Source organism: Tenrec ecaudatus, chromosome 12, assembly GCF_050624435.1.
Source record: "Tenrec ecaudatus isolate mTenEca1 chromosome 12, mTenEca1.hap1, whole genome shotgun sequence".
Taxonomy (NCBI): Eukaryota; Metazoa; Chordata; class Mammalia; order Afrosoricida; family Tenrecidae; genus Tenrec; species Tenrec ecaudatus.
The window spans coordinates 17397773-17413799 of record NC_134541.1 but is presented as its reverse complement, the minus strand read 5'-3'; the positions used below and the strand labels follow the sequence as shown (position 1 = coordinate 17413799).

Sequence of the window (16027 nt, the reverse complement as noted above, 5' to 3'; positions counted from 1 at the left end):
AAGCAACAGCTACCGCTTCTCGGAGGCTGTCTATGGGCTGTCCCTGCAACCCCTCGAATTTCCCAGGGTGGGCATCATTCACCCCACTTTGCAAAGGCTGATGCTGAGGCACAGACAGACTGACATCTGGTCAAGACACACCTCTGGGAAGCAGCAGCAGCCAGACCCGGAGCCAAGCTTCCACACTTTGTTCCCTCTCTCCCTGGCGGGCAGTCCATTTCCCCTCTGTTAAGACCAGCTCCACGTAAGAGGGATTTTTAAATGCTTCTGTCTTTAAACGGTTTTGTTTTATAAGGCTGGATGGACGTCTCATCCAATGATAAGGTTTGGCTCCCTGCCTCCCTCCAGAGCCAGAGCTCAACCCTTCCCTTGAAAATTCCCAGGGGCGCACTGTCTTAGAAACATCTAGAGGACCTGTAGGAGGAAGCTCCCTCGTGGCATTCCCAAAATGTCGCTCCGACACATGGATGGCTCTTTGGATTTACCTCTCAGTCCAGGATTGTCCTCAAAGGAGCGTCCTGGTTTTAACGCAAAGCCCTGCCTTTCCCCAGTCAGGAATAGAGTGGCGTCCCGTTCCCTTTAGGAGAAGGTGCTGGACCTGGACTCCTGGGCCCCTCTGAATCCTGAGTCATCTGAGTCCAGTGTCCGAAGAAAGGATATTAAAAATAAGAAAGGATATTATGACCTAGTGGGTTATTCATATCAACTCATTTGTCATCTGTACAGACGACTTCCAAAAGGATTGATGGGGCCCTCCGTGTTCACCTCTGTGCAAAGCAGGGTCTGGATCAGATGCCATGTGATAGAAGCAAGAGCACCTGAAGCCTCTTTCCAGGTACTGATTGTGATACCCGCTGTCCCAGCACCTATGACACAGGTATACAGGTAGTATGAGAAGCACCTGGTTACCCTCCGCTTTTTTTTTCCTCTCCTCAATTCCAGTGGTTCTAAGACAAGAGTCCCTGAACCTGCAGCATCAGCATCACCTGAGATCCTGGTAAGATGAACTTCTCAGGTCCCACCCCACACATACTCAGGGAGGAGCACTGGTTGGGGGGCACCAATTGTGTTTACGAAGCCCCCCAGAGGATTCTGATGCTCTTCCGGTTTGAGGAGTGTGGCTCTAGTCCAGTAAGTCTGACCATCACAACAGCCACAACCGCTGTTGCAGCAGCTACTGCTGAATTAGCACCCACTGTGTGCCAAGCAAGGAGCTCTGGTGGGGAAGAGGGTTGGGGGTTGAGCTGCTTACCACAAGATCAGAGGTTTGAATACACTAGCCGCTCTGCCTGAGGAAAATTGGGCTTTCTGCTCCCATAAAGATATCTAGCCTCGGAAGCCCACCAGGGACGTTTTGCTCTGTCCTGTAGGGTCACTATGAGTCAGAATCAACTCAATGGCAGAGAGTTTTCCGGTGTGCTAAGCCCACTACTTACCTAACAGCATGTCATCCTGTGGTGGCTTGCAGGTTGCAAGGATGCGGGAAGCTATGCCATTGGTATTTCAAATACCAGCAGGATCAGCCTTGGGAGCAGATTTCAGCAGCACTTCCAGACAAAGACAGACTAGGAAGAAGAACCTTCTAGAAAACGAGGCCTGTGAAAACCACATTACTAGCAGAGGAATGCTGTCTGGTAGAGCGCCCACAGATGACGCCCAAGTCGGAAGATCTTGCAATACAACTGGGAAAGGTTGCCTCTTCAAAGAACACTCAGCCTTTATGACTGGGATGGAAGAAAGCTTTGGGGACCTTCCCTGCTGATGTGGCAGGACTAAACACAGCTATAAACACCTACCAATAATCAAAACGTATTTATCTCAACGCTAATAATAATCAAAACGGAATGGATACAGGATGACGCGAAGAAAATTGGGCGTCAGCCACGATGAAAGGGAGTGCATCATGACTGGTATCCTTCACCTTGGAGAGCAGAATGGACTGGTGCTGGCCATCTTGAATCAGGAGACCCACACGTGTCCTTGCCAGGAAAGGCACATCAAAGGGGAATGGCGTCACCTTCATGGACATGAAGAACATTTCAAAATCTATCCTGAAGCATCAAGCTGTCCGTGATCAGTTAATATCCAAACACCCACAAGACCAAGTCATACAAATGTTATTCAAATTTACACACCAACCCCGAGTGCCAAAGATGAGGAAACTGAAGATCTTTACTAACGTCTTCAGGCTGAAATTGATCAGACATGTAGTCAGGGTGCACTGACAAGATATGGCCTTGGTGATAGAAACTACACCTGAGATCACGTGATAGAATTCTGTAAAACCGATGAGTTCTTCATTGCAATTATATATTTCCAACAACATAAACAGCAACTATACCCATGGGCTTCGTCAGATGAAACACACAGAAATAAAATCAAATGCCTCCAGGGAAAGAGACACTTGAGAAGCTCAATATCATCATTCAGACAAGGCCCAGGGCTGACTGGAACGTACCATCAATTGGTCATCTGCAAGATCAAGTGGAAGCTGATGAAAATTAAAACAAGTCCACAAAAGCCAAAGTATGACCTCGCATGTATCCCGCGTGAATTCAGAGACCATCTCAAGCATAGGTTTCACACAGAGAACCGGATGACAGAGACCGGATAAGTTGTGGGGTGCCATCAAGAGCATCATCGAGAAATCAAAAGGTCATTAGAAAGACAGGAAAATAAAGAAAGAGAAAAACTAGTGTCAGAAGAGACTCTGAAACTTGCTCTTGAACGTAGACCAGCTGAAGCAAATGGAAGGGATTAGAAAAGACTTGAACAGAAGATTTTAAAGGGCACGTTGAGAAGACTAAGCAAAGCATTATAATGAAATATGCAAAGACTCGGGTGGTAGAAAACCAAAAGGGAAGCCACACTTGACATTTCTCGAGCTGAGGAGAACTGACGGGGAAAAAAACAAAACAAAAACAAGTCTCGAGTTGTGATACTGATTCTATGGGCAACCTGCCGAACGATGCAGAGAGCAGCAAGAGAAGATGGAAAGGACACAGTACTGAACCAGAAAGAATTCGTGGACATTCAACCACTTCAACAGGTGCGATACGAGGTAGGACCACTGGTACTGAAGGAAGAAGTCCAAGCTACACTGAAGACATTCGCCACAAACCAGGCCCCAGGAGTTGACAGACACCAACTGAAATGTGCAACAAGCTGGTGATGCACTGGGGCACTCACTCATCTGTGCCAAGAAGTTTAGGAGACAGCCCTGTGGCCAACCGACCCAAAGAGACCCAGATTTGTGTCCATTCCAAAGAAAGCAATCCAAGAGAATGCAAAACTTCCTGAGCAATATCGTGAACATCACACGCAGGCAAACTTTTGCTGAAGATTCAGAGGAAGAAAAAAAGGTCGCATCAGTACATCAACAGGGAACTGCCAGAAAGCCAGACTCAGAAGCCAGATTTTGACAAAAAGTAGGGAATGCAAAAAAAGAAAGAAAGAAAGATACTTACCTGTGCTTTGACTATGCAAAGGCATCCACCTGTGAGAATCATGGCAAATTACGAATGATCTTATGAAAACGGAAACTTCACAACACCTGTGGTCACATGGAAACCGTACCTAGACCAAGAGGCAGTTGTTCACGCAGGACAAGAGGATCCCACAGGAAAGGTATGTAACCACAGGATCCCACAGGAAAGGCATGTAACCAGGTTGTACCATTCCCCATATTTATCAATCAGTGAAAACTCAAAAATCCATTGACATTGAGCTGCTTTCAGCTCACAGTGACCCTCAATAGGATTTGTGAGGCTATAGTATTTTATAGGAGCTGACAGCCTCATCTTCCTCCTGCAGAGTGGCTGGTGGGCTTAAACCACCCACCTTGCGGTTAACAGTCCATGGCTCACCCAAGAGCGCCAGCAGGGCTCCTTTTCTACTGAGAAAGTAATCTGAAAAGATGCACTATATGAAGAACATGGCACCAAGATTAGAGGGAGACTCATTAACAACCCGTGATGTGCAGGTACACAACTTACTTTGTTTACTGAATGCACTTTGCTTACTGCAAGTGAAGAGGACTTGAGGCACTAACTGACGAAGATCAAAGACTATCACCTTCCGCATGGAGTACCTCAAAATATAGGAAACAAAAGTGCTCACAACTGAGCCAATAAGCAACATCATGATAAAGTGAAGGAAATATTGAATTCATCAAAGATAATTTCACTTGGATTCATATGCCCATGGGCGCTGCAGTCAAGAAATCAAACATGTTTCATTGAGCAAATATGCTATGTAAGAGCTCTTTAAAGAGTCAAAAAAGCAAAGATGTCTCTGTGAAGACTAAGGTGCACCTGCCCCGAGTCATTGTATCTCCAATCGCCTGTTACATGTGTGAGAGCTGGATGATGAACTAGGAAGACCCAATGAGAACTGATGCCCTTGAATTAGGGTGCTGGCAATGAATACCAACTCTACCGTGGATTGCCAGAGGCATGAGAAACTCTGCCCTGAAGAAGGACAGCCAGCATGCTCCTTAGAAGCAAGAGCGGCAAGACTTGGTCTCATATACTTTGGGTCTGTCACGGGGAAGAACCAGTCGCAGGAGAAGGATATCATGCTTGGTAACGTACAAGGTCAGCCCCAAAGAGGAAGACTCTGAGAGAGACGGATGAACACAAGGGCTGTATCAGTGAACTCAGGCATAGTAACAGACGTGAGGAGGGTCCAGGACAGGGCAGTGTTTCCTTCTGTTGTTCACGGTCACCATGAGTTAGAACCATGTTGACAGCAACAACAACAACGGGAGTCAAGCTCCACATACACAACCTCATTAGTCCTCATAGCTGAGGACACCTTAACTCCATACCTGCTCGGTGCCCAGCCCTATGAGCTAGGTGAGAGTCGTGTCATTCATCCCTCACTAGTACTCTTGGTTTTAGATCCCCATCTTACAGGTGAGTTCTTGGAGCATCAGAAAAGAGAGACCCCTTGTCTAAGGTCACACAATTCAGCAGTGGCAGAGGCGAAATGTGGGTTTGTCTGATTCCAGAGCTGTATGGTCTTTCTGGGTTCCCAGAATGCCTCCTGGCAACAACTGCCTGAGAAGCTTCAAAGCAAGGACAAGTGAGATGCAGGGAGGGGCGCCGGGCAGAGTCCAGCCTGGATTCTACGGAAAGCTTTGGTTTTTCCCTCTCTGGGCCTCAGTTTCCCAGCCTGACACTGCATCTTCCCCTGCTTAATCCTTTGACCTGATTTCCCCTCACCCATACATTCTTGCTAACCACACTCTTCTCAATTCTGCTCCCTAAATACCCAAGCTCACACTCACCTCGGGGCCTTTGCACTAGCTGCGTTCTCTGCCTGGAACACTCTGCCCCTCGGGTTCCTGGCTCCTTGTCACCTCCTCAGTGAGCCTGCTTAACTCATCACCCTGTTTTATTTCAACACAACCTTACACTACTGAACGCTTAATTGTCTCCCTATTTATTGCCCAGCTCCTCCACCCCAGAACACAACCATTCCAAGAGGGCAGACACTGTGTGTCTGGTCCCTGATAGACTCCCAGCCCCTAGAATGCTGTTTAGCACGGGGCAGCCAAGACGTCATTTAATGAGTAAATAAATACACAAGAAGAAACCGTGAACTCAGAGGCCGGAGCCCTGTGTGACTTTGGCAAGATGCTCTGCCTCTCTGAGCCTGTTTCCCTCCCTGCCTCATGAGACGAATGGACGAGCAGGCTCTCCAAGGGTCCTTCCCAAATGGACAGTCTTGGAAAGCCACGCCTGGAACCCACCCAGCTGGTGGCTGAGGAGGGAGCTGGCCAAGGTTCTGAAGCACCTGCCCTCGCCACACCCCCACCCGGGTCCCTGCCCAGCCACCCAGCCATCTCACTCCCCCGACGCAGAAACTGTTAATGAAGTGCGCACTGCTAAATGCAGTTACAATGACGGGGGCTAAGAATAAGGCGCTGACATCAGCCTCGTCAGTTTCCGAGTGAATCAGAAGGGGAGGGGTGAGGAAGACGAAAGGAGGGGCGGTGGTGCTCCGGAGCTGTCAAGTGGAAATAGCACAGCGTTAAATATAATCCAGGCCTGGCCTACATCGGACTGGAGAGGCAGGTGATGGCTTGGCCCCTGGGGCCAGTGCAGACAACTGGTTTCCTCAAGGAGGCCAGGCAGCTGCAGCCACTAGGGAGCTAGATGGGGGCCATCCAGGAACTGATGGCCAGGAGAGGGGACTCAAGGGGCTGGGAGGAGCGGCGGAGGACCCTGAATGGGCACATCAGAATAGGAACAGCCCCCCGGGGCCCTTAGCCCTTGCTGGGTGTGACCATACACACACAGCCCCTGTCACATCCACAGCCCTTGCCCACCTGGGACCTCATCAAGTGCCTGGAAGCCGAGGGGGCCTCTGGAGTCCCATGCGCCTGCTTCAGAGTCACAGCCAGGCAAGCTGAGAACGCCACACACCACTCTGTGTTGCTCGGCTGCCCTCATCTGCACAGTGGGTGCATCTGCCACAGATCAGGATCTCACTGTGCACGGAGGTCACCGAGTCTTTCATGTGTTTGTAGCACCCTGAGAGAGGCTCCCGGGTACACTGCGGTTCACCAGGAAGAGTTCAAGTGGGGTCAAATCCAAAGCCAGTGACCTTTCCACTCCCCCAAAGCAGCGGGGCTGAGGTGTAGGCCTGGCAGGGGGGGCAGCAGCGGAAATGGCGGGGGAGGGGGTGGGGGCGGAGGGAGGGTAGATGGGGTTACGATACCAGTGGGTGGAGATGTGGTACCTTTCCAAGCATGCTTTCCCAAAGTACAGTCTTTCTAAAAGTTTTTAAAAGGCAAGCTGATATGCCGGTGGCTACAACCATAACCAAAAGACGTTGGAGTAAGCACAGTCAAAGAATGGCCCTTGGAGAAGGCCAGCCAGATGGCGGAGGCTTTTCTATTACGCACCTCCAAATGGCCACCCCACCCCCTTCACTCCCCCACGGGGCTGGGTGGCTAGGGTGAAGAAGTGGAACCTCATCGGAAGGCGCCCTCCTCCCAATTCCCCAACAGAACAGGGAGGGCCCCTGGCAGCTGCAGACACCCGGGGGAGATCAGAGACCGCCGTCAGGGAGAGGGATGCGTGAAGGAGGGGTAGTTTCAGGAAGGAGTGTGCACAGCTTCAAGAGCTGTTGCTGGGCCAAGGTTCTGGCTATTAATGAATTCGGGGCAGATCCCCCAGCCCCTGATTTTGCTGAGAAAATCCTCTCAGAATAATTTAATGAAAACAAAGCGATTTGGGTCCACCATCGCATTCAACCCCCAATCTTAAATGATGGGAATAAATGAGGTTCCATTCCCCCTCCTGCTTCAGCCATGGAAAGCCAGAGAGAGAGCTCTGCCCAGCTCCCGAGTCAGAAAGGAGACCACAGCTCCCGTGAGGAAGCAGGGCGGAGCAGGCGTGGAGGGAGGCCCTGGGCGTGAGGGTGGGTTTCAAACCCTCCACCTTTGGTCCTCTAGTAGCTTTGATCTAGAAGGACATTCTAAGGTAAGCTCATCACCACCCCCGAGCCCCAGTCCCCATCCTGGGCTGATGGGCGGCTTCCCACCAACTCTGTGGGAAGGGGTGGGACAGTAGGACATTTTGTTTCCCAGGAAAAGCTCAGGTCAAATCTCAAGGACAAAAGTTAGCACTTGTTCTGGGAAAGAAAACTCTTTGCCAAAAGGAGTGAAGGGGGGCTGGGGGGCAGGGAAAAGGAACAAATTCCAGTGTGGTCATTCTGGGTGTCTGGAGCCGGAGGGGGTTGCGGGCACTGGTGCTCTCTTCCCCCCTGCCAGGATCTGTCTGGCAGGATCTGGGCATCTCCACCCTAAAACCTAGAAGTAACTCAGATAACCTCCTCCATTCCCCCTCTGTCCAAAAATTAGGGGATGGGGGACGATAGTACTAAATGGCAAACCCCATCCACCACGCGCCCCCACCCTCACCCCTCAGACTTGGTTTGAGCAGAAGGGGGCGGTGCCACGAAGGGCTTTCCAACCCTGAGAGGTGGCCCGCACCACTAGGAGAGGGACCCGTAGCCGGCCCGTGTTGCCATGGCAACCTCCTCCCTGCTCTGGCTCCAAGCATCCTATGGGCAAATCGGAGCTGGCTGCTCCAGCTTCTCCGCCCTTCTCTTGGGTGGGGGGGAAATGGATGCCAAAGTCGGCCGGTCAGGCACCAGAACACCACCCTTAATTCCAGACCCCGGTGAAACACCCCTCTTTGGCATTTGTTGGAAACTGGAGGTACCCCTCCTCCCCAGATGTGCCCCGAAAGTCAAGCGGCAGAGCTGGGACTTTAAAGCCTCGGACTAGATCTGTGAAGGAAGAGCAGGGAAGGGGTACCTGGAATGTTCCTTCTCTCTTGTCCAGCATGCAAGTTCCCCAAGGCCCCCATCATGAAACCACTTCCACTCTGCCTTAATGTAACAATGTCATCTACAAAAATATTATAATATTTTGAGATCAAGCTTCCAACCTCTCCCCAAACCCACAGGTTCTTCTTATAGCCATGTTCAGAAACATCTCTTACTTGGTAAAAAGATGGATAACAGCTAGCATGAACGGAGAGCCTACCTTGTGCCAGGCACGTGCTCACTCAGCACCAGTCAGGGCACCAATAGCATCGTTAGGAATTTAAATGCTTCCGTCAGATTTCCCAAGTTCAAATCCTAACTCCCTTGCTTCCCGGCTAAGTGACCTTGAGAGAATTACTTGTACTTCGTGCCTCCATTTCCCATAGAAAACATGTAGATGCCAACAGCATGGGCATTGTATGGGGTTGCTGGGAAGAATGGATTACTGGATTTTAACTGTCTAGGCGAGTGTCTGGTGCCAGACAAGATCTTCTAAATGTTGACCTTAGGTGGTCCGTGCGATTACATTCTTTCTTGTATAGATGAGACAAGGGACGTATGCAAGGTGCCAGTGATCGGCTTGATCCCAGGCAGGCTGAGAAAGAAAGACGTGGACACAGCCTGTCTCTGATTACACGGCTCTCTAGGGTCCCAGCATCCTTGTGGAAAGGGGCAAAGGGCACGGAAGAAATGAAGTTCAGCACGGACAAGGAAAGGTGCTCTTTAAGGGGCATTCTGGGAAAGGCTAACCCCAGGTGTCTGGAAAGAGATGGGAGGAACGGTTCAGAGGGTGCCAGGCTCAAGGCGAAAGAGTCCTCTGGCCCGTTACAGGTAAGGAAGGTCCCCTCCTCACCTCCTTTCTCAGGAAAACAATGGAAGGGTGGTGTGTAGACCCTGAAGATGCGTCGGGCTCGATCTGAGTGATGAGAACACTGCCTGGGCCCGAGTGGGGAACAGCAGCCCAGAGGAGGCTCCTGGACAAGCCTCAGCAGGGACATCTTCCTGAGATGGAACCATCAGTGTGGAGGGACTTGGAGGGGAGGAAGGGAGACCCAGCCCAGCTATATATGACAGCCCTTTCAGGAGGCTGTGTCCTGTCCAGGATCTGAGAGATCATTCAAACTTGTCTCAGGAACTCACTGAGCTCTACAAGAACAAATCCAAAAGGCCGAGGGGAAAATTCATGACTTTGGGGTGAGCAAGAGAATTACGCTAAGCACTGGGGTGGCATTCCTGATTTCCGAGGTTCACCAGACACTCATTATTCTGCCAGAACACCCCTTTTCCAACTCTACACCTCCCTCAAAACGAGCAGGTCCAGCCAGCACGAGATGCCCACAACAAACTCTTGGTGGCCAGAAGCTCCCTAGGCCTCCTCACCTGGGAACCATTTTCTACACAGGAAGATTTGGGCTTTTTTTTTTTTTTAACCCTTTTCCACTGGTTTGCTGGAAAGAAACCAGATTTTAGTCTCAACCCTGTGCCTGCCTGCCACACCGAGTGGCTCTGGGACATGGATGGACACACACACACACACACACACACACACACACACACACCAGGGCCTCAATTTCCCATTCATTGGGGGTGGGGTGGGGCACAAGACGATGATGATGATTTCTAGGCTCTTCCAAGGGACACACTCAAGAATTTGAAGAAATCCTTTGGGAGGGTGGGGGATCAGGTGGGCTGTTAAAAATACCTTCACTATTACATAAATCTATCTGTTCTGAACTAACTGAAATCAGAACAGCTCACCTGCAGCCTGGTCAATAACACAGACATCTGGCCCTTGACCTGGAGCCCAACCAGTCAGTCCTGACTCACCGGGACCCGATGTTCCCCAGAAGGAAACACCACCTGGTCTTGCGCCATCCTCACACCAGTCTCGTGTTTGATAGGGAGCACAACTTTAGGGAAGAGTCAGGTGGTGCCTGTCTCCAATACTCCCACAAGCCCATGCTCTGCCCAGCCAAGCTCTGGACATGGACGGGGCCTGTGGGATTCAGGAAGTTCTCCGGGCCATCAGCTGAAGAATGGGAGTCAGCTCACCCTGACTGGGGATTTCTCCCCTCCTGTCCCCCAGCAGCTGCTCTCTGCCCGGACCGCAGGCCTGCCTCATTGCCGCTCTGACATTGTGCTCCAAGGAAGCCACCCCCTTTCGGCCCCCATCTTGCCTTGTCCAAACGAAGAATGCAACTTAAGCTCCACCTCAGGGGAAGTTAAGCCTCTGGGCCTCACTTGTCTTTCCTGTACAATGGGAACCAAGACTGGCTCTGCAGTGACCGTCCTTAGGCCACTTCCTTCTCCAAGTGTACAGCACTGCTACTGGCCTCGGTCATTCACCTGACCACCACATTCTCCTGAAGAGTCTTCCTCTTTGCCCACCTGTCACCGACTGCCTCCTCCCCTGGGGGTCATCTGGGTAGCTGGGCCAATCACACCAGTGTCCCTCCCTGTAGGCAGGGAGTCACAACCCAGGCTCAGTAAACTCCCCGAGACAATAGGCAGCATTTTGCGAGTAGTGAACTGTTTGGAACAAAAATCCCAATTTTCATGAGACTCTGAAGCAAGTCCATGACACCACGTCGCTCCTCCCCTCTAGACAACTCTCTCTTGTTTGGTCCCTATTGAACTCACACACTCTCGGATTCCCAAATGTTAACTTCATACTACATAGTCTGTTGTGTGCGAAACCCTGCCGTCCCCATTTTACAGACGAGGAAACTGAGGCTGGGCAGTGTGGCATGACTCGAGGAAGGTGGGAACTAATAAAAACAAGACACACACTCCAATCACATCTGGCCAGACTCCAAACCTGGCAGTCTTGGGAGACCTCTCACTGAGCCCTCTAGCTTCCCCACCTATCAGAGGATTGGCCCCCTCACACCACCATCAGACCAGGGACTGCTCAGGCCCCCTCTTTCAGCTGGTCCCAGGGCTCCCAATAACAGGTTTCCCTCTCCCCTCCAGCCCGGCAGAGGTTGTGTGCAAACCTGGGAGCGGCAGGTTCAGACCACCCAGGGGCCAAGCCTGAAGGGTGCTAGAAGTGCAGCGCTGGTGCCTCCCTCCAGAAAGAGGAGCAGGTAGGAACCCAGACTCTCATCAGGCCAGTTCCCCATGGGCCGCCCCAGTCTGATTAAAAACCCTGAGTCCGGAGCCCCAACCCGTGGGGTAAAGGAAGGGGGTACTAATGGGGACACTCAAGGCCTTGGGCGAAGGAGATGGGAGTCTTGGGCAGGGAGTCTCGGATGCCGCCCAGACAAAGATGGAGAGATGAGGTTTGCACGCCACCCCCAATAGCGAGGGGTGCGTCGTAGCCCCACGGGTGCAGCAGCTGGACCCCTGAAGGTTTGGGAGGGCAGTGAGCACTGACAGAAGCCGCTGGAAAGGCGGCTCCAGAGACAGGACTGGGCAGGGGTGTCCTGTCGGTGCAGGTGGGGAGACCCTGGGTCCAGGGACCCTAGGAGCCCACCTGCAGGCAAGGGAGAAATGCCAATGAGCTAGGTAGGGGGTCCCTGGTGGGGGGGAGGGCCACAGGAGACCGCACTTGACACCCTGGGGTGCCGTGGCCTGGCAAGGAGACCCTGGGGGCGCACCCGAGCGGAGTTGGGAGATGGGGGGGTGCGGCCAGCTCCGGCGCGCTCCGAGCGTGGAGGGGGCCTTCGGGCTCCCGATGCCTCCGGATCCCCACCGCCCACCCCCGGGGACGGGGGTCGGGCCGGCGCTCACCCGCGTCCTCGTCGTCGAAGGAGTTCATGCACGGGAAGTAGATGGCGAGCGCCTCGAAGGAGGCGGACAGGCTGAGGCGGCTCTGCGAGCGCTCCATGCCCGCGCCCGCGCCGGGCGCCTCGGCCGCGGCGGCGGCGGCGGCGGCGGGCGGCTTGGGCAGCTTGGCCGCCCCATTCTTGACGCGGAGTACGGCGCGCGGCGTGGTGGCGGCGGCGGCCCGGGCCGGGTCCGCGGCGGGCTGGGGGCTGGCGGGCGGCGGGCGGCGGGCGGCGCGCGGAGCCCGAGGCGCGCGGAGCTCCGGGCAGCGGCGGTGGCGGTGGCGGTGGTGGCGGCGCAGCGCGCTCTGGGCCCCCGGCGGCACCCCCTCCGCCCCCGGCAGCGCGGGGCGGGCTCGGAGCCGCGCCGCAGCCAATGGGCGCCGCCGGGGGAGGGGGCGCGCCGGCGGGAGCGGAGGACGCGGCCGCCCCCCCACTGCCCCCCAGCGTCCCCCCCCCCGCGCGGCTGGGGCAGGTGTCTGCGCGCGAGGAGGAGCCGGCGACGCGGCGGGCGCCCGCGCCACTCCCGAGCCTCCGCCCGCGGCTCCCACACTGGGAGCCCAGATTCGCCCAGAGACAGGCCTCGCCCGCCGCCGCACGGAGCCGCTGGGCAGGGACACGATGGCAGCCACGGGCGCAGCGCCCTGGGCACTCGGCCGCCCACGCTGAGAGACCCTCCGACTTATCCACGAAGGCACGGGGACGGACGCTCACACAAGGCACCCACACGTGCCCATGCGCCCTGCTAGGTCCCCCCCCCACCCGCCCCAGGCGCCTGAGCCCCACAGGCACTAGGACAGATACACCCCCGCGGCCACTGGCTCGGACGCATGGAGACGCACCCACGGAGACCCTCGCTCTCACACTGACACGCCCAGCCTCCCCACAGGGACCCGCACACCGCCATGCCCCACTTTCACAGAGCCCCTGAAAGCTGGATCCAGGATGCCCTACATGCACTCTTGATTCAGACCCTCACACAGGCCCAGACAGACAGGCTCAGTCACCCCCAAGCTGGACACCTTCAGGGCTGACTGACACACACAGCCATTCGAAGTCACACACCCTCAGACTCACACCCAGTCGCTCGCCCCGTGTTGCCTCGTACCCCTAAGTTCTTGGGGTGATATTTTATGCCCTCCTGGAATGATGACCTTGAACAAGGGAATCGATCTCTTAGGAACCTCAGCTTCTTCTTTTGTAAAAGTGGATGATGCCTCACTATCTGGGCGTCATTACTGAGTGAGTAAGTGGGGAGACCCCTAGAACAGGGCCCAAGACACTGTAAGGCAGTGGTTCTCAACCTGTGGGTCACGGCCCCTTTAGGATTCAAATGACCCTTTCACAGGGGTCGCCCGGTTCATCACAGTAGCAAAATGACAGTGATGAAGTAGTAACGAAAATAATGTTATGGTTGGGGGGGGGGGTCACCACCACATGAGGAACTGTATGAAAGGAAGGTGGAGGACCACTGCTGAATGATCTGCAGGTATGAGTTCTTTCAAATCTGTCAAGAGACAGACATCCTGAGCTGGGAGCATTCAGAAAGGTCATCCAACCGCCTGCTCTGAGAGAGTGGGAAACTCAGGCCCAGAAAGTACAAGGGCCTGCCTAAAGTCACATAGTTACATCAGGCAGAACGGCAGCCAAATTGAAATGTCCTGACCCAAGCCGCGTCTGTTCCCACTCTGCTCCAGACTGCCGGCTCACTTGGGAGTGGGAGGTGGGGGTCTCTGGGGTCCCTCATGCCCGTGAGGCAGGATGACAGGAAGGAGAAAGGCAGCCAGTGGGAGCAACATCAGACATGGGCCAGCCAGCGGACCCCCTGGTGTGGCTTTTTCTTCCTTAGTTGGCTACTGCCTGAAATGCCACCACTGGGACTTGGCTACTTAAGCTTCTGTCTTAGATCACTCCTAAACATATAATTCCCGCCCCCCAAGAACCTTAAGGTGTCTGTTCCTTGCACCTGCGTCTGGAACATATTTCAGACATGTTGTCAAGAAAGAGAGAGAGACCAGTCCTTGGAGAAGAATGTCATGGCAAAGTAGAGGGTCAGCGAAAGGAAGAAGGCGCTCAAAAAAGATGGGTGGACACTGGCTGCAAGGTGAGGACCACTGTGAAGATGGCGCGGGGCCGGGCAGTGTTTCTTGCAGTTGGGCGTATTAGAATCACTATGGGTTGGAACCAACTCAATGGCACCTAATGGCACCTAAAGGCACCTAACCATAGCAATCTTTATGGAAGCCAGATGACTGGTGAGTCTTTCGCCCTCAAGCCATTGGGTGGGTTCCCACTGCTGCCCAGGGTGCAACCAGGGATCCTTACCCGGCGTACAGTAGGTCCTTCATAGATTCATTCATTAAATTTGTTCTCAGCTTTAAGAACAGCAAGATGAAGCCAACACATCTGACCTCCACCTGGCCTCTGCCCGGAGTCTGGTGGCATAGTGGTTATGTGTTGGGCTCTTTAGTAGTTGAATGCTTTAATACCTGCACCACCAAGACTTCTTTTCAGTATCTGTACTACTCCTTTCTTTTAAAGATAATTTTATCGGGGGCTCTTAACAGCTCTTATAATAATCCATACATCAATTGTATCAAGTTTATTTGTACATATGTTGCCATAATTATTTTCTAAACAGTGACTTTCTAGTTGAGTCCATTGTCTACAGATGGGCTTCGGGTCTCTGCTCCTTCTCAACAATATGTTTTTTGTTTGTTTGTTTTGGGTCTTCTGATACCTGTTACCTGGTCCCGTGGACACCTCATGATCGCACAAGCTCATGTGCTTCTTCCTTGTGGACTTGTTGCTTCCGAGCTAGATGGCCACTTGTTTAACTTGTAACTTTTAAGACCCCAGATGCTATATCTTTTGATGACCAGGCACCATCAGCTTTCTTCACCACATTTGCTTGTGCACCTGTTTTGTCTTCAGCGATCGTACCAGGAGGGTGAACATCACAACATGCCAGGTTGTTAGGACAAAGTGATCTTGCATTGAGGCAGGGCTTCAGCAGAGGCCCAAGGTCCAGCCACTTCCTCAATGTATTACCATATAAATATATATAGGACAATGCATCTATTTTTATGAATTAATATATTTACATATGTACACAGCTATGTTTATACCTCTCTTTATAGCTTTGCTTCCTAGATCTCCTCTGTTTCCTTTTACCTTCCTGAGCTCAGGTTTTTGGGTGCGGTTTATTTTTAGTTTCTACCAAATTTAACTGCAATTTGATATAATGCTTTCATTATAATAATAATGCTAATTACAATTGTGATAAGTGCAATACAAGATACATAAGTAGTTAGGTATACATAGACATACAGGGGTCCTGGTGGTGCAATGGGTCACATGTTGAACTGCCAACCACAAGGTCACCGGTTCAAATTCATCAGAAACCTCATGGGAGAAAGCTAAGGCTGTCTGCTCTCTTAGAGATTAATAGTCTCAGAAAGCCTAAGGAGAAGTTCTCCTCTGCCCGCAGGGTCGCTATGCGTTGGAATTGACTCCATAGCGGTGAGATTTTTGTCTTTTGGACAGACCCACAAAGCCCTGTGGGACAACAGTTGCTAACCTAAAGGTTGATGGCTGGAACTCATCCAGGACTAGTGGAGACAAGATAAACTTTGGGCCAGTTCTGCTGTGTCTTATGGGGTCCTCTCAATAAGGTGGTGTGCAGAAAGTTATAAAGTACAGTGAGGGCCCCAAATCCATTTACGGGGGCCCCATGTGGGTTACACCGCCAGTGAATCCCCTCTGACCAGGGGCATGACGGACCTTGCTTTCAGACAGTGCATATTGGAAAGTGAAAGAATGCAGATTCCCTGAGGTTAAAATTTAACCCCCTATCAGTTGCTCTCCTGTGACTCATTTTAAATGTGTGCTGCTTTTTAATATTTTCTGCTTCCTTT

The 16027-nt window shown here is 52.6% G+C and overlaps 1 protein-coding gene across 2 annotated transcripts in view; it reads right to left on the bottom strand.

The window, feature by feature from the left end:
- RIMS4 (regulating synaptic membrane exocytosis 4) overlaps positions 1–12172 on the bottom strand; it is a 55739-nt gene extending 43567 nt beyond the window's left edge. For both annotated transcript variants that reach the window (XM_075527760.1, XM_075527761.1), the window contains exon 1: positions 12076–12172. In XM_075527760.1, the coding sequence (XP_075383875.1) occupies positions 12076–12172 (97 nt within the window). The remainder of the gene's footprint in view (positions 1–12075) is intronic.
- Positions 12173–16027: the final 3855 nt, after the last annotated feature.